The sequence below is a fragment of the Lactuca saligna genome, chromosome 2, assembly GCF_052625555.1.
Source record: "Lactuca saligna cultivar CGN05327 chromosome 2, ASM5262555v1, whole genome shotgun sequence".
NCBI lineage: Eukaryota > Viridiplantae > Streptophyta > Magnoliopsida > Asterales > Asteraceae > Lactuca > Lactuca saligna.
Window position 1 is genome coordinate 190,065,705 of NC_136418.1, and position 19,961 is coordinate 190,085,665.

The window sequence follows — 19,961 nt, forward strand, 5'->3', positions numbered from 1 at the left end:
AGACAATCTTTGACAGCCAATTACTCAATTTTTTACAAATATTAATCGTTAAAATATCATGTCGGACATTCAAAATTCTTGATGTATTCATCATTTACTTTACAAATACGCTGACAATATATATATATATATATATATATATATATATATATATATATATATATATATATATATATATATATATATATATATATATATATAATACCAAATAATAACCCATGCTATTTTCAGTTTTAATGTCGATAAAGCATACTTATACTAGTAACTAATCACTACGTTGACAAATATTTGATACGTATTAATTAAACAGCATACTAAACAGTAAACAACCATGTGAGATGTCAGTAAGTCACAAACTAAAAAGAAAGACTTTTTTTTTCCGAATTAATAATTCTTTTTCATAAAACAAAAGGTTAAAAGACTTTAAGAAACCCCTCACAAAGCCTCATGTTTGATTTCTTTCAAGAACTTAAGCACATGAAGCATCGTTGGCCGATTAGCCGGATTTTCAGAGACACAAATGGCAGCAAACTTAACCGTTTTAAGCATCGCCGGCTTCCAATCATCATTAACAACCGTTGGATCAAGCACATCGACGGCCTGACCTTTCTTGATCTTATAGCAAACCCACCCCACCAAATTCCCACCTTCAACATCTTTAAACTCCGGTCCCGTCGGTTCTTTTCCGGTAACCAATTCAAGAAGTATCACTCCAAAACTGTAAACATCTCCTTTCGTCGTTGACCGCCAGCTTTGACCATACTCCGGCGGAATGTAACCAAATGTTCCGGCGAGATCAGTGCTTACGTGAGTCTCGCAAGCACTTATCAACCTGGCTAACCCAAAATCAGCAACTTTAGGCTCGAAATCTTGATTAAGTAGAATGTTACTCGCTTTAATATCTCTATGAATTATATGCGGAGTGAATCCATGGTGCAAAAAAGCTAACCCACGAGCTGCACCCACCGCGATCTTGAATCGTTGGGTCCAATTCAAGATTCCGGTGTCACCTGTTCGAGCTCGAAGCCAATGATCCAAACTTCCGTTCTCCATATAATCATAAACCAGAAGTTTCTCTTCACCAAAAGAGCAGTAGCCAAGCAACGATACGAGATTCCGGTGCTTCACCTTTCCTAGGGTTTCCATCTCGGCTAAAAATTCTCGTTGACCTTGTGTTTTTGATTGATTCAGTTTCTTGACTGCGACGGTTTTCCCGTTTGGCAATTGGGCTTTGTAAACGGTTCCAAATCCACCATCGCCAACAATTTTTGATTTACAGAAATTGTTGGTGGCTTCAAGAATGTCAACGAGAGTTAACCTCACGAGGGATTGTTCAAACATGGCTACATTGATGCTTAACGATTCTTTGGACCTGCTGCTACTCAAAAGATACAAATTGTGATCGACTGAACCGCTATTACTAACACCGGGATCTTCACAATCGGTCCTCCTTTTGGTTGATTGAATGCGTCTTTTCACCATGAGTGTTAAGGAAATCGTGATCAACAAAGTCCCTGTGGCGATTGAAGCTAATGACCAGAGATTGAAGAACTTTGAACCTCGTCGGAAGCTTGTGTCTGGGCATTGTAAACTGAGTATTCCACCGCATAACGCTTTGTTCCCGGATAACAAGATTCTTGATGTATTCCCGCAAATTCCGTTCTTCGGAACCGGACCTTCTAACCGGTTTCCAGCCAAATTCAAACGGTTTAAATTCAAAACATTACAAAGACTATCCGGAATTCTTCCCGAAAGCCTGTTGTTTGAAAAATCTAAGTTCTCTAGCTCGACCAGATTCCCAAGCTCCGGGGGAATCTCACCAGAAAATCCATTCCCGTGAACATCCATGGAAGTCAGATACGTCATATTCCCTAGCGCTGGAGGCAATGCACCAGAAAACAAGTTTCCACTCAAATTCATGATCTCGATCCGCCACTCCGTGTTGCCAAAGAAAAGTTGATCAATATGACCGGACAACCTGTTTTCTTGTATGAACAGCCCAACAAGATTCACCATGTCTGAAAGTGAGGAAGGAAGTTCACCATCAAGCAAATTGTTGCTTAAATCCAAATGTGTCAATCCAATTAACCCCCCAAATGTGGAAGGAATTGCGCCGGAAAGACGATTTCTGGTCAAATTAAGCTTCACGAGACTTTGGAGTTGACCTAGTTCGATAGGTATGGAGCCGGTGAGATTATTATTCCCCATGTACAAACCTTGAAGCTTTAAAGAATGGCCGAATTCAGCAGGTAACTCACCGGATAAAAGATTGTTTGATAAATCTAACGTCGTGAGGTTGGTCAACTTAGTCAAAGATGCGGGGATCTTCCCGGAAAGTAGGTTACCATTAAGCAAAAGATCCACCACAACCAAACACTTTCCTAGTTCCTCTGGTATCGTGCCACTCAAACGATTATGTGAAAGATCATATAACCCATGGTGCTGAACAAAACTTGAATCCGGAATACTAACTTGGCTAAAGTAACTTGATTTGTTTGAAAACGGAATTGAACCAGAAAGATTGTTATTCGAAAGTACCAAACACTGTAATTGCGATAAACCAGTGATTTCTTTCGGAATCGAGCCATTGAATTTGTTTCCACCAAGATCCAAGGTCGTTAGAGAAACGCATTCCCCAAGTTCAACAGGAATGGAGCCGGAGAAATGATTTGAATTCAGATTAAGAACCGAAAGGGACGTGAGCTTTTGAATCTCTTTGGGGATTTCTCCTGTGAACCTGTTGTTACTGAGAATCAGCCTTTCTAATGTGACAGAATTCCCTATTTCTTCAGGGAGATTACCCTCCAACTTGTTGTTTGCAGCTGAAAACTCCATTAAATTCAGTGACTGAAATAAACTTATCGGAATTGAACCCGTTAAGTAATTTGAATCAAGATCAAGAACCATTAACGGAAGCTTAGAAAAGTAATCAGGAATCAACCCCACGATCTGGTTTTCAGATAGCACTAATTGAGTAAGATTATTACAGGCCATAAAAGTATCCCCAATTGAACCCGTAAGGAGATTGTTTTCAAGATCAAGCTCCGATAATGAAACCGCATTGCATATTTCCTTAGGAACAAAACCCGTTAACAAGTTATTGCTTAAACCCAAAACATTAAGCAACGTACAGTTACCAATCTCCGGAGGGATCACGCCAGTAAACCGGTTTCCGGCCAACAGAAGTGAGTTCATCCGATCCCATTTGCCAACCCAATGTGGAAAGGGACCCGAAAGCTGATTATTTTCTGCGGAGAACGACATTAATGGTAGCCGTGAAAGCTCTTGTGGTAAAGGCCCCGATAACGAATTAAAAGAAAGAACCAACGTCATGAGATTACGACAGTTTCCAAGCTCGCCGGGAATGGAACCATTCAGTTCGGCGTACACAAGGTTCAAGATTGTCAAGTTTTGCAATTTTCCAAACGATTTTGGGATAGAACACTTTAATGGGTTGTAAGAAAGATCGAGTTTTGATAACGATTTTAGGTTTGAAATGGTGTCCGGCAACGGGCCTTGTAATGAACAAGAAGGAGAGTAAAAGTTCTGTAAATTTTCAAGATTTCCAATTTCCGGTGGCAGTACGCCGGAGAAACGATTGATTCCAAGAAAAAGATCGGTAAGTTTTGACAGGCTTCCGATTTCACGAGGAATGTGCCCGGAAAGTGTATTGTTTGCGATATCCAAAAAGATTAGATTACTAAGGTTGGTGAGAAGATACGGAGAGAGAGAACCTGATAGAAAATTGTTGCCGAGACCAATTGATCGGAGTTTCGTAAGGTTTCCAATCTCCGGTGGGATTATTCCAGTAAAAGAGTTGGATGAAAGGTCAAGCGACTCCAAATTTAATAATCTTCCAATAACAGGAGGGATAACGCCGGAAAAGAAATTGGGTCCAAGCTCAAGCGTTTGCAACTGTGTCAACGCCCCGAGTTCACTTGGTAACTCACCGGAAAACTGATTATTACCCAAATTCAACACTTGCAACCGCCGGAGTTGGGATATTTCTCGAGGAAGTTCGCCGTAGAACAGATTTGAAGAAAGGTCCAATACGATGAGATTGGACAGAGAAAAAAGAGAAACGTGGAGTGAGCCTTTGAGTGAGTGAGTTGAGAGAACGAGTGAAGTAACTCGTTCGTTTTGGCAAAGAATACCTTCCCATTGACAGTGCGGGGTGGTGAGGTTCCAGGTGGTGAGTATTCTGGGGTTCAAAAGTGACTTCTTGAAGAACAGCAAGCTCTCTTTTTCTGGGTGTTGATCGATAATGGCGGCATTGTTGAGGAAGAAGAAGCCAAATAGTATGCATGAAAGGGGCAGAAACTTGAACACCATAGCCTTCGAATTTGAGAGAGAGAGAGAGAGAGAGAGAGAGAGAGAGGGTAAAATAAGTGAAAAGACGAGGTAGCATTATATAGAGGAACAATTCAATGGTGATTTTCTTGATATTTTTAGTCAATATACCCATGTCACTTGGTTTCCAGGCGTTTATGTGCATTTTAAGATTATTGCAGTTTTAATAATTGAATAATATTTGTTAGAAATTCAGATATTCAAATAGTTTTGTATTTATTTCAGTAAAAATGTTATTTTATTTTGTATAATCTAAAAAGCTTATACCATATCTACATTTGAAATCAAATGATACTCACAAATTTATGCAATGAGATATAATCTCTTGTAAAAAATTATTCAATGGGTTATAATTTCTTATAACAAGTTTGACAATAAAATAACCTTTTCTAACAATTTATGTGGCTATTTTTTAATTTGCTATCAATTTATATATATAATTTGATAAACATTACACATATTTATTTAAAAATACTCTTTGTTTTACTTCAATGGATTATATAAATAAGATTTACATTAAAATTGATTATAATATTTAAAAAATAAGTTTTAGCCTTCTCAACCGGGGGATAAGAGGGTCTGTGGGGAACATGAAAGAGTTCTAGGAATCCCGAATTTGTCTTGTGTACCGTGAAAGAACGGTGTCGTTTCAAGTCAAGTGTACTTTAGAGTGGGACCAGAAAGTGAAATGGACATGGAAATTGAACGGTCAAACAAATTTGGGTCTTGTTGATTTACTATAATAACCCTAAAAGTGGTTGAAACGTTACTGTAAACAAAGGATATTGATGTCATTTGAGGACACAACTCTTTTTTTCATATTTAATGCGAATGCTTAGAATGGGAACTCACGTGTAACTGGCTTTATATGGAAACAGAATAGTGATTACTGATGCTTGTAATTAAGAATTTAAATTAGGTTTTATTTATGTTTACACTATTAAGTTATTAACTATACACTACATAAAAAGGATTAATAAATAATTAAACGGTTGGGTTTGGCATTATGGCATATATGCATGTATGATGTACCTTTGGAATTCAATGCATGCTGACTATTTGTTACAGTCAAAGTCGATTGTACTTACAAATCATTAACGGACAATAGGTTATAGTCTTATGAGTAAATTACACAAATGGTCCTTATAGTAATTTGGTTTATAATTAGTTTTTAACTCGGAGAGTCTTTATATTTGTTTTTTTACACGTTTGGTTTCTGTCTTATCTAAAAAAAACTATTTTATCATTTATTTTTCAATTTATTTAAATAAAATATGGTATGTAAGATAAAGTAATATGAGGTAGAAGTACAGTTGCATGTGTGGTTATTTAAATAAATTAAAAAATCAATAGCAAAATAGTTTTTAGTTAAGATAGGGATCAAGTGCGCAACAAAAACGAATAGTAGGGACATTTCAAGTTAAAAAAATAAGTTAGCGATAAAACGTGCAACTACACCAAACCATAAGGACCATTTGTGTAATTTACTCTTGTCTTATAAAATACACATAATTTTAGATATATACAGTAAAGTTCCAATATTTTCATCGATTTAACAAGAAAGTCCTAAACTTTATTTTTTTGATAGTAAAGTCCAAATTACCGGCAGTGTTTGACATTTTTACATTTTTTCTCGATTAGCCGGTAATTATGACTTTTTTGTCAATAAAATAAAGTTTATGACTTTCTTGTCAAATCGTCAATTAGGACTTTACTATCAAAAAAATAAAGTTTATGACTTTTTTGTCAAATCGTTGAAAATATTGGAACTTTAGTGTATATATAATTTTTTTTGTTAGAAATTTAATTGTATGATACTCTTTAAGCATAACAGTTATGGAAACCTTCTCTAATAAGCTAGATCCTATTGAAATCTTTTACGTTTGCTTCTTGTTAAATTGTTTTTTAAATCTCAACAAACTAACATTAAAAAAAATTGAGATAATCAAGAAAGAAAGAAATAACCAGGGTTGTGTTGGCTTTTTGCAGTCTCAAAAATAGAGAAATAAGAAAACAAAAAAAAAAAAAAAAAAACGAAATTGTCCTTTCCCTTCTCCACATTCACACCCTTTTGACTAGACATGTGTTGTTTGTGTTTGTATAAAGTCAGGACAATTTCGTTTTTTTAGGTTTCTAATTTCTCCATTTTTGAGACTACAAAAAGCCAACACAACCCTGATTCTTTCTTTCTTTCTTTCTTGATTATCTCAATTTTTTTCAATGTTGGTTTGTTGAGATTAAAAAAAAACGATTTAACAAGAAGCAAACGTAAAGGATTTCAATAGGATCTAGCTGATTAGAGAAGATTTTAATAATTCTTATGCTTAAAGAGTATCAGACCATTAAATTTTTAACCCAAAAAAATTATATATACACTAAAGTCCTAATATTTTCAACGATTTGATAAAAAAAGTCCTAAACTTTATTTTTTTTGACAGTAAAGTCCTAATTGACGATTTGACAAAAAAAATCCTAAACTTTTTTTTTTTTTGACAAAAAAATCATAATTACCGGCTAACCCGGAAAAAGGATAAAAGTGTCAAAAACCGCTGGTAATTTGGATTTTACTGTCAAAAAAATAAAATTTAGGATTTTCTTATCAAATGGATGAAAATATTGGGACTTTATTGTATATATCCCTATAATTTTATTGGGGTTTCTAATAAAGTAAATAATAAATAACAATACTATTTATTGGGTTTTTTAGTACACATATTTGGTGAAAATTCAATAGCAATATTAAATGGAAATTTATAAAAGTAAAGTACAGAGTTATTAAAAGAGTTTACACACTATTTTGTATTTTTCTTTAAAATAATTATTTTTACATAACCCATTAGTAACAAATGTATTTAGCATATTTGAGAAAATTTTCACAAGGCATGTGAACTGGGGGACTCATGTAAAATGTTCAAGACGACATTGTTTTGAATATTTTGCAGTGAGGTCCTCAGTCTTGTACAAGCCCAATCAATTTGACGGTTAAATTTGAAATCTCTTTATATTTTGTCTATGTGTTAGGAAAGTATTATAATTAAAAAAAAATGTTACTTTTGTATGTTTCTCCGCTTTTGATTCACGAAACTTGTAAAATAACCACATTTATTTTTTAACTTGTGGTCATTGTGCATGACCATTGGATACATTTTTGGTAGTTGCCAAAAGATTTGCCTATACAAAAAAATGAAAGAAAAAAAAAATCATTCCTTCTGGAGATCAACATTAGACCCCTTCGAGTGCCAATAACATGGGGGCAAATCACAAATCACTATCAGTTTTGGGCATACAAAGTTTGAACATTAAACAACATTTATGAAATCTTACAGTTTTGGGCATACAATCACTCACACGATGATCTTGCTTAGGGTATAATAAATCATTATTAGTATTTGTCCTTGAGATTCTTTGATACCTCAAGGACACCATGTTTCATGTCAAAATATGAAAGGTTTAATGCAAAGATAGATCTATTTTAGGTTATTATGTCTTTCATATCTTAGTCGGGTAAAAATGTAAAACTCGTAGATTCAGGCTTGACATCTAAAATATAATATAGTCGTTATTATGAACTTATAATTAAGACTTTTCGGTAATTCCAAGTCATTATACTGACTGATCTACTTACGAGAGTAATGTCTAGGCTGGATTGGTAAGGTATTTAAAGTGGGATTTCCAAACAGTATACTTTGTATACCAAACGAAGACTACATCCGATATGATCCTACCTGGTTATTACTTACTTGATACATCTTGATGTAGACATTGAGATCATTGAGAAATCTAGACTCTAATTATTACAGTAACTAGGATTATGAAACTAGGCTAAGGCTTAGTGCGTTATACATCTATGTCTCTTTGAAAGTGAGAAATGAAGCGCTGCCGAAATCGTCACTCCCCCATTTTATCAAGTGAGTACATAGTCTTTTAATACAAGTATTAGTTAAAATATTAAATATTTATTTGAAAGTTTATATGTGAACTATAAGCTTATTGTCTGGATTATATGTTAGAAATATATACGTCTATCTACAGTGTGCGAATTAGATATGGTTCTATATGTGTTAGAGACTTATAGTATATAGATAATATAATTACATGAATCGAAGTATTATTAGGAAAAAGATAAAGAAAATATAAATACATAATACTCTATGTTAATATTAGGATAAGGTTGCCTAAAATAGATTTGGTATTGCATGGAAAGTAGACAAGCCCAGTAGTGTAGCCTATTAGGAAAATAAGACTTATAAATGATGCTTAGTTCAATTAAATTGAAATAGTAGGTACCATCATGTTAAGGGTATGTGTTTTAGGAACGGAGAGTAGAACTTCGTCCTATGACATTATTAGGTGTCGATGTACAGTAGCTCCGTACCAAAGTAATCTTATTATTCCTTTCGGATGACCAGAAATGGTGGGTCCAGATGAGGCAACTATAGCAGTATGTCTGGTCATCTCCCAGAGTAGGATGATAACACTTGACCATTCTAGGCGGTCTTGTGAATTATGTTGCTAGTGTAGGGTCATAAGCTACAAACGTAGATGAAAGGTAATATTATATTCATTAAATTGCTCTGAAGGCTCGAGTGCCTTATGACTTACACCAGCCAGGGAAGCCCCTAGCTGTGTAGTCAAACCTATACCTTAAATGGTTCGTCGGGGAGGTAACTCTCTCTAACAATCGTGGACTAGGATATGTGAGGTTCAAATGGGGATAGATATGCTTTGATAAAAGGTATTAAAGATATTTAAGTTTAATCGATATCTATATTGTTTGGTAACAATTGGTTTTGCAAATCTGATAATTAAGGAATACTATCATAAAAAATATTATGGGATTGGAAACCATATGTATCTCACCAGGTTTCCCCAAACCCGACCCACTCAGTTTGTATGTGTCACAGGTATCAAGATTAAGCTATTGGAGCTTGATTAGGATGTTGAGTGTTAAGAGACAGCCTGTAATAGGGTTCATGACCATTAGGTCTTTACGTTGTAACTTATGTATCTATATTGATTATTATATCCTTAGGGTTTTATCAACTTGAGACAATCACTTGTACTCAAAATGTTTCAAATATACTGGGACTTTCTACAAATATGAAAAACGAAATTGAAAACGTAAAAAAAAAATTTTAATTGGTTCTGAAAATTAGAGGATGTCACACGGTCTGACACAATTGTCAAGGGAACACCATGAGCTTTCACTATCTCTTTCACATAAACTTTTCAAGCTTTTCCATAAACCATCTCTCATTGGTTGCTATGAAATACGTACTCTTCATCAATCAGTGTCATGACCTTCCTTTATTATGGGCAATTTGGTCACAAAATCCATGGTGATATCTTCCCACTTACCCATGGATATTGGTAAAGATTTCAAATTCCCATATGGTTTCTAATGTTGCTCTTTAAGTCTAGCATAGGTTACATGCTCAGCCACATACTTAGCAACATCGAGTTTCATCATCGGCCACCAGTAATACGGTTTCAGATCCCTATACATCTTGGTGCTTCTTGGATGAATTGAGTACATAGTCTTATGATCTTTTTCCATAAAAAGATCCATTATTCCTCCCATCTTAGGCATCCAAATTATGTTTTGGAATACCATCAATCCTTGAATGTTTGTACCGAGCACTACCGTTTTTCCTAAACGTTCCTCCTTTATGTTATCTCCCTTCAAAGCTTCCTTCTGTGCCTTCTTGATTCTTTCCACAATGGTCGAGAATATTTCAATCCTCAATGCCATTGGTGTTTTCCTTTCAAAGTTTATTTTTCTACTCAAAGCATCTTCTACGAAATTTGCTTTAACAGGGTGGTAAAGTATCTCGCATTCATACTCCTTGAGTAACTCTAGACATCATCTTTTTCTCATGTTTAACTCCTTCTGATTAAAGTGATAATAAAGAATCTTATGATTGGTGAAAAGTTCATACTTTGTGCTATAAAGATAATGCCTCCCTTTAGTGCAAAAACTAATGCTGCAAACACCAAATCATGAGTGGGGTAGTTCTCTTTGTGTGCTTTTAGTTGTCTTGATGCATATGCTATCACCTTGTCTTTTGGGGTTAGAACACAACCTAACCCAACTCTAGAAACATCACTATAAACTATAAAGTCTTCAACTCCATCAGGTAATGCAATTATTAGTTATTCACGCAATCGCTTCTTTAGTTTTTTGAAATCTTCTTTGTGATTTTTCACTCCATATGTAGGTAGCTCCTTTATGGGTTAAAGCTGTCAATGGTTTAACTATTGAAGAAAAGCCTTGGATAAACCTTTTATAATATCCTACTAATCCCAGTACGTTACGAATCTTATGGGACTTTTTGGTTGTTCCCACTTCATTGCAGCTTCAATCTTTTATGGATTAACCATTATTCTTTCTTTGATTAACCACATGACCCAAAAAAAGCACCTCTTAGATCCAGAAGTCACATTCGGAGAACTTTTCATACAAATTTTATTATGTATAACTTCCAATAGTTCTCATAAGTTCTAGACTGCTCCTGCTGGCTTTTAGAATAAATCAGAATATCATTGGTGAACATTAATACATATCTATCAAGAAAGGGTTTACAAACCCTATTCCATAAACACTACATGAGCACTGATTCGCCCGAACGACATAATCGAAAACTCATAGTGTCCATATCTCATTTTGAATGTTGTTTTATCAATGTCTTGCTCTCACACCTTCATCTGATGATATCCTTACCTAACATCAATCTTCGAAATGTATCTTGCGCCTTGTAATTGATCAAGTAGGTCATCAATTGTGACATCCCCAATTTCACGACCAGAAAAGGCCAATTTTGTTTATGCTTTATAAAAATCAGAGTATCTCTTTTAATAGAAACGTTGCGGAATTTGTTTCTAGTAAAACATGATAAATACGTTATCAAAGCATTTCCAAAGAAAAATATTTTTATTCATTTTAAAACATTTGGGATGTTATTGTCAATACAGAAACATAAGCATAAACAGAACTTACATTCATTATCACTAGTGATTTATATCTCCTTAATCTCTCAGTGTAATGTGACTTCATATCAACACCTGTGATATGAATAAACTGAGTGGGTCAGGTTGGGAAACCTGGTGATTACATACGGTTTTCAACCCACAATAATATAGTTATTATGTTTAAATAATCAAACAATCAACCCAATTACCCATCCCCATTATCTTCCTTACTCTTAAGAGTCTACCCTAAGAGTCATCTATTCTGCATTCGTTCATTCTGAAGTCCTTTGCTTCCAGGGTTATAGGACTGGCACTAAGTCCATAGCTGCCAATGCTTGTTCGTAAAGCACTAATTCCATAGCTGCTAAAGTTCATTCATCGGGTACTAAATCCATAGCTACCAGTGTTTAGGTACTAAGTCCATAGCTACCAACGTTTATCTATTCGCCCGAACGACATAATCGAAAACTCATAGTGTCCATATCTCATTTTGAATGTTGTTTTATCAATGTCTTGCTCTCACACCTTCATCTGATGATATCCTTACCTAACATCAATCTTCGAAATGTATCTTGCGCCTTGTAATTGATCAAGTAGGTCATCAATTGTGACATCCCCAATTTCACGACCAGAAAAGGCCGATTTTGTTTATGCTTCATAAAAATCAGAGTATCTCTTTTAATAGAAACGTTGCGGAATTTGTTTCTAGTAAAACATGATAAATACGTTATCAAAGCATTTCCAAAGAAAAGTATTTTTATTCATTTTAAAACATTTGGGATGTTATCGTCAATACAGAAAATAAGCATAAACAGAACTTACATTCATTATCACTAGTGATTTATATCTCCTTAATCTCTCAGTGTAATGTGACTTCATATCAACACCTGTGATATGAATAAACTGAGTGGGTCAGGTTGGGAAACCTGGTGATTACATAGGGTTTTCAACCCACAATAATATAGTTATTATGTTTAAATAATCAAACAATCAACCCAATTACCCATCCCCATTATCTTCCTTACTCTTAAGAGTCTACCCTAAGAGTCATCTATTCTGCATTCGTTCATTCTGAAGTCCTTTGCTTCCAGGGTTATAGGACTGACACTAAGTCCATAGCTGCCAATGCTTGTTCGTAAAGCACTAATTCCATAGCTGCTAAAGTTCATTCATCGGGTACTAAATCCATAGCTACCAGTGTTTAGGTACTAAGTCCATAGCTACCAACGTTTATCTATCAGGTACTAAGTTCATAGCTACAAGCATTTATTCAATAAGCACTAAGTCCATAGCTGCCAATGATCACTCATATCATCTTTTATCTCTCATCATTCATCTACCCATGTCATACCCAACATATTTGTAGATATAAAATACGTATACGGTTTAAATCATTTAAAACTTATATAAAATCGTTCATCCAGCATAGATAGCAAGTATATAGATAATATGCACACATAGCACGTAGTTTATATAAAATACTTCATATTTATGTGTAAGATGAAATGGACCATGCACTCACCTGAGAAGGTGGTGATTCGGAACTTGAACAACACTTCGTTACTCTCAACACAATTTTCATCGGATAAAACCTAGTATCATTACCACTAGAGTTTAGTCTAATATTCACCGAGACTAATTAACAGTCTAGCTATTATTACTATCGTATAATCATTAAACAGTAATTATATAGCCCATAATAATAGCCCAAGTACTTATTATAAGTTCCTAATAACATTACTATATTGAAACATAAGATATACTAACGATAGGGTAGGCGTAGCTCACTTACAACGGGTTTTTCGCAAAACCGGGCTTCACTAGAGCAGCGTTCCCGAGCCGAAAGGCTCTTTTCTCGGGGCTTCAGGAGCCTTGGGGGTTCTTTCGGGTGCTAGGGGGTTTACCTAGACTTTAGGGGGGGTTTGGGGCTTTAGAGAGAGAAACTAGAGAGAGAAAGTGAAGTTGGGAAGGTGTAAAGAATGAGGGAACCCGGAACCTCTATTTATAGGCTGCAAATCCCAAAAACTCGTCGAGTTCCAGGCCGGGTGTTAGCATTATGGTGGCGAAACGTGTGTGGCCTACATTGCAGCAGCACCCTGCTGACTTCTAAACCCCGTAACTTTCGCATACGAGCTCCGTTTTCGACATTATTTTTTTCCATGCACAGGTAAAAACAATATCTACAACTTTCATTAAGACTCCATCGGCTAATTCTCGACGGATCTTTAATTTAACAGTAGGAGAAGATTAGACTGCTAAATGACCGCGAAAAATTCATAACTCCTTCATACAAACTCCGTTTTCATCTGTCTTTTTACCGTCGAGTTCCTATTAATGAGATCTCCAACTCTCATTTAGGTCATGTAAGCCAAAAACCGCTCGAACTAAAATTCGAGTTTCGGGTTGTACACTGTTAAGCCGAAACTTTGAAAAATCATAACTTCCTCATACGAAGTCAGATTTGGGCGTTCTTTTTATGGATTTTCTCGGTTTAACATAATCTATGAATTTGGTTTAGATTAATAAGGCTAAAAAGTCTTCTATCATAAATTCACTTTTTACGCTTCCTGGTGCCGTGTCGGTTCTGTCGCAAAACTTCGACGGGTCATAACTTATTCGTTATAACTCAGATTGCGGCGTTCTTTATATGTACGGAACCCCTTGATACACATTCTACAACTTGTTTAAGATTATTTATTCTAAATAATATTTTGACGAAAAGTCGTTTTCAACCCCTATTATCTCTAAATTGTCTAGTTCGGATCTGCGGGCGTTACATCAATCCTAGGAAAAAGGTATTTATTCTTCAATGTTACTTTATTAATCTATCTATAATTTATATAGATCCCCATGCTTCCATCCCTCTTCTTTACAAATAACACCAGATCTCCCCAGGGTGAAGAAATAGGTATTATGAAACCTTTGTTCAACAACTCATAATGTTTCATCATAGGCTCCTTCATCTCTGTCAGTAGTAATCGGTATGGTGCTTTTGATGTAGGTGTGGTCCTTAGTAAAAATTCTATTCAAAACTCTATTGTCTATCAGGGTGCAATCCAACAAGGTTTTCGGGAAAGATTTTTGCATAATCGCACACCACCTTTAGTCTTTGCATCTCCTTCTTCTCCTTCTTTTCATTGATCACGAATGCTGGATATGATGTATATCCATTGACCAAACACCTTCTAGCTTTCAGCACCGAGATGATTCCATATTTTGCTCTATGTTTGCCTTCGTATACTATAAATGGTTTTCTTTTATGAGGGTTCACTCTCACTGTCTTCTTCCTACATAGTATCTCGACGTCATTTTTACTAATCCAATCCATTCCTAATACTATGGTAAATATGTTTATCTCAATGGGCAACAATTCCCTGTGAAACTTATCACTATTAAAGTCAATGAGGTTGTTCTTCATACATTTGCTAATAGGTAGCAACTTACCACTAGAAACTTCTACCACCAGAGCATTATTTAGTCTATATGTGGGTAATGCTATTCTTCTACCAAATTTGTGCGAAATAAATGAGTAATTAGCTCCTGAATCAAACAATATATTAGCAGGAAAATCATTTACTAGGAAGGTACCTGAAGCGACATCTGCTTCATCCTTTGTTGCTTCCAGAGTCATCTGGAATGCTTTCACATTTGGCTTTTGCGGCACATTTAGCTTTACAACCTCATTCTTCTAAGGGAAATCCTTCTAAACATGACCATCCTCGCTACACATGTAGCACACTCTTTTATTGAATGTGCACTCATTGGAGTAGTGAGCCATTCTTCCGCATATCTAATAGGTCACTTCATCACTACATCTTATAAATTGCTTCTTCATGCACTTCTCGCACCACTTAGCTTCCTTGTTTTCCCTAAATTCATTTTCATTGGGGCTAGCCTTCAAAAATCGAATCTTCTTGTTGGACCTTGATAATCCTTCAGACTTTCTCTTTTCCCTGACTCAGACTTTCTCTTTTCCCTAACTCGACTCTCTCCAGATCCTTCTCTCTTATCTGGGTCTCAACATTCTTATCTGCCCATATGGTGGATTTCAAGGTGGTTGCTGGCTTCACCGTTGGAATGAAATTGGCTTCACTATCAAACTTGTAGATCTTTGAGAGTTTAGTTGGAACCAAGTAAGGAACAAGCTTCATCTTCTCCGTAAAACTTGCAACATACTTGATGACGCTCATCTTGCCCTTATTTAGGTTCTAGAATTAGTTGTTAATCTCCAAGAGATCCTGCTCAGAGCAATACTGCAATTTTCAATTGCACCAAAAAGTCTTCCCCAGGCATCTTACTAGCTTTTCCCTTGGGCATGTTATCAACCAGTAACTTCCACCAGCTTAATACCCCAGTCTTCAACTATCTTATTGAGAGAACGGTCTTCTTCTTGTTGAAACAGTCTTAACTTTCTAACACCATCTCCATCTCGAAGATCCAATCCATGACTTCCACCAGTGTTGGGATTCCAAAAAGACTCGGTGGCTTGGATGTCATTAAAATCCTTATACTTGCATCCAAGTCCATCATATTTTCCATCTGGTTAGTTTCTTCTAACCACACATGGCTCAACTTGACTAACAGTCAAACTATAGTTTCATTCCGTAGGTTGTTCTTCGTTTAATTCATGTTGCACAACAGTTGTAATAGGTTCATCCATATTATCTTGTAACATTCGTCACATCTGCTCACTTTGTTTGGCCATCATAGCTCGAATCATTGCTTGGACACCTGCCATTGTGACAGGTTCAACTACTGGCACAACTCCATTTACACGAGGCTCAGTCTGCTGATTCTCGTTTCTGTTTCATAGTCTACTTCAAGTTCTCACCATGTCAATCTATACACCAAAGAAGACGTTTAGTGTACCGATATGTGAGTTTATTCTAAGAGGTTTTAAAAACTATAGTTTAGAAAGAATTAGTTTATCATCATTATATTTCAATTTTAGTTTATATTTATATGCAATTTTATATATTTCAAAAGTTTTAGTTATTTATGTTGAACACTTTTATATAAATAATAATTACAAATTTTAACTATTTTTACTGAACATCCCAATAATTTTAAATAACCTGTAAATAAAAATTATAATGAAATAATAAGAAATTTTTTCTTCATTACAGTTTTATTTATTATTGCTTTTAATTTATTCATTTGTTATTATATTCCTTCCATTTAAACAATCCAAGATAAGAAGGTGTTTCATTAAGTTATTTAGTGATACATAAGTAAAAAAATCAATAAATGAAAATGCTTAAGCAATCTTCACCCCTTAAGATTATTTATTATGTTAAATTGATTAGAATAGGGTTATTTTGTGAGTGAAATAGTAATTATATACCATATAATGTAACGATTTATATGAATAAAAAAAATACATATGCTAATACTCTTAAAATAATATAAATATTAAATCTACTCCACCGATACTTAGGTGTTGTTTGTTTTTTAAAAAAAACCATTTCAAACCACTTATTGCTGCACCGCGCAGCACTTGGCCATTCGTAGCTGTTTGTTTTTCAGAAGACTTCTGACTTAAAAACTGTTGCGCGTGTGCCGCGTGGCGCAACACTAAACCAACTGCTTCAAACCTCTTCACACATTAGTTTAACTTACTGCAGCAGTCTGCAAACGTTAAAAAATATACATATTTTTTATTACATGCTGCAGCCGTTTGTTCCACCTCTTCTGCTACAAAGGATTGAAGAGGTAGTCTGCAGACTTCAAACAATTTCTCTTCGAAAAAACAAACAACACCTTATACTACAAAAACTTAAACATTACTTTTAGTGTTAATAAATATTATAATAATATATTATTTACCGTTGACATAAAGTTAGTGTCCGGTTGAAACAACTTATCACTACTTAAAGTGTTTTCATAAAACTTATTTATGAGTCATAATACTCTAAGGTATGTTTAAGTTTGTAAAATTACAAAAAACAAAAATAAAAAACAAAAAATAACAAAAAAAACCTTACACAAAATCTTTTTTAACTGCAGAAATTAATAACAAAAATAAATAAATAAATAAACTTTATTGTGAATGTTTTTGTAAGACTGCTAAATTACCTTATCAAGAGTTTTGTATCAGTGGTATACACCACTTGATTAAACCAACTATATCATAAAACATTAAAAAACTATAAGAGCATTATATACCGTTACATCAAATTCATATATCACCTTGATCATAGCACCCAAGGGAGAAAAGATGTTCATAATGTTATGGAGGTGCCACCCCTTTAATTGCCCATGTCGTATATTCTAAGATTCTAAGGAAAAAACTCGACATGCTCTAAATATTTACGTGATCTACATGCTCTACTCACAAGTTCTAAACAGGAAAACATCTAATTACCAAAAACAGCAAGTTCGTTACATGAAAAGTGGGGTAGCTAATGATAAATTAGAGGAGAAAAAAAAAAAGAAATTAATAATGGATTAATTTAAGAATGATGATAAATACAAAGGCATGATGATGATGTCATATATATATGCTAGGAAGTAGGAAAACAGGATACAACCAAATCAATCACAAAACACGAGGAGAGGAGTTACTAGGACGAGAATCTCATTTCATGTCTCCACCCTCTCACTGTTCCATTTCCTTTTTCCATTTTCATTGTTCCAACAAAAACACTTGTATATATATTTAAATAAATCAAGTATGAATCTTGAAAATCATTACTGCTATTTTTTTTATAGGGATAATGACTTGAAAGGGTAACGAACTTTCGATTTTGTTCACATTTAGTCACTAAACTTTTTTTCGTTATCTATTTACCATTGAACTACTGAAACTGCTCACATTTTACCCTTATGACTGGCTGTTACCGGTCATAAGGGTAAAATGTGAACAATTTCAATAGTTTAGTGGCAAATAGATAATGAAAAAAAAGTTTAGTGACTACATGTGAACAAAATCGAAAGTTCGTTTCCCTCTAAAAAGTTCAATGGCTAAATATGAACAAACTTCCTATTGTATTATGTTTTAGCAAATTATTTATTTTTGTTTAATTGTAGCAACATTTGTTAATGAAGAAATCTATAAAACAAACAAACAAAATGTAACATCCAGATTTCTAGGTATCATAATTTAAGCATTTTTCTTTTGAGTTAAGAAGAGAGACTCGACGAGTTGACGCCTCAACTCGTCGAGTAAGGTCGCGACTGATGACTCAGATTAATGAATGGACTCGACGAGTCGGTGAGGCGACTCGACGAGTCCGCGCTGTTGGCAGAAACCCTAAATCTTTGGGTCCGAGCCATATTTAAAGGCACTTATGGCCTTCAATTGCGACTACCTTTCCCATAAGTGAGAACCCTAGCGAGCTTGAGTGTGTAGAGTGAGAGGAAGAGTTGTCTTGAGCTTTTTAGTGTGATTTTGCAAGAAAGGAGAAGAGTTCCAGCAAGAGGGACCAAAGAAGGTTTGTTCTGAGTTATTCAAGCAAGGAGCTTCATTCTGAGGTACAAAAATGAACCCCTTTCCTTCCCTATTATGTAGATTCCATTTTGGGGTTAGGGATTGAATCACTTCATCTTTGGGGTTTTGAATGCCTTAAACCCCCCTTGCAAGTTTGTGTTGTAGATCTAGACCCTTCTAGGTCCAGAGAGCCGAGAATATGAAGTTTTAGTAGAGTAAACCTTGGGGTTTGAAGTTAGGAATCTAGACCCTTCTAGGTCCAGAGAGCCGAGAATATGAAGCTTTAGTAGAGTAAACCTTAGCGTTTGAAGTTGGGAAGCATTTATGGGATTTTTATGGTATATATAGTTACTTTCATCTTACACATAGATATAAAGTATTTTATATAAATTATGTGCTATGTGTGCATATTATTTGAATACTTGTTGTCTATGCTAGATGAACGATTTTATACATGTTTTAAAAGATTTAAACGGTATATTTATTTTATATCTACAAATATGTTGCGGATAAAACATGGGTAAATGAAATAGTTAGTGTGTGATGAAATAAAATGATGAGAGATATGTGATGATAGAAAGGTGATGATAACTAGGTAAATAGATGATGAATAGGTGATGTAGGATGAAAGAAGATACCATAACCTTAACTGGCAATGTGGCGATGTAGTCATCTACCAGAGTAAAGATGGCGACCACAGACTATTCTAAACAACCTAGTGGAAACACCAGTTGGCTCGTAACCTGTAGGTGATGAATTACGAGTTCAGGCGATGTTGTAACTACGTATTCATGCGATGATACTCTAACCCCTTACTATGAATTACGAGTTCAGACGATGTTGTAACTACGTATTCATGGGATGTCACAAATTCCGCATGTCAAACCAATGGTCATAATTCACATCAGTGAGAATGCTTCATTTTTTTGTAAAACCAAATCAGATTGGAAATTCCGATTTTTTTATTTTGGAAAATGTCAAACCATTGGTTTTTTATTTAGGTTTAGGTTTTTTGTTTTTTTTTAATATATTTTCAGGGTTTTATTTTCTTTTTTATTTCATAGATTTCTTCATCAACAAATGTTGCTACAATTTAACAAAAATAAATAATTTGCTAAAACATAATACAAGAGGAAGTTTGTTCACATTTAGTCATTGAACTTTTTAGAGGGAAACGAACTTTCGATTTTGTTCATATTTAGTCACTAAACTT

The 19,961-nt window shown here is 34.8% G+C and overlaps 2 protein-coding genes across 2 annotated transcripts; both read right to left on the reverse strand.

Annotated features, from left to right (window-relative positions):
* Positions 1-357: 357 nt before the first annotated feature.
* Positions 358-4,383, reverse strand: LOC145028603 (uncharacterized). Its single transcript, XM_078977298.1, has one exon. The coding sequence runs from the start codon at positions 4,330-4,332 to the stop codon at positions 436-438; it is 3,897 nt and encodes a 1,298-aa protein (XP_078833424.1). The 5' UTR covers positions 4,333-4,383; the 3' UTR covers positions 358-435.
* Positions 4,384-14,353: 9,970 nt separating this feature from the next.
* Positions 14,354-14,950, reverse strand: LOC145030527 (uncharacterized). The gene has a single exon (XM_078978881.1). The coding sequence runs from the start codon at positions 14,948-14,950 to the stop codon at positions 14,354-14,356; it is 597 nt and encodes a 198-aa protein (XP_078835007.1).
* Between the last annotated feature and the right edge of the window lie 5,011 nt (positions 14,951-19,961).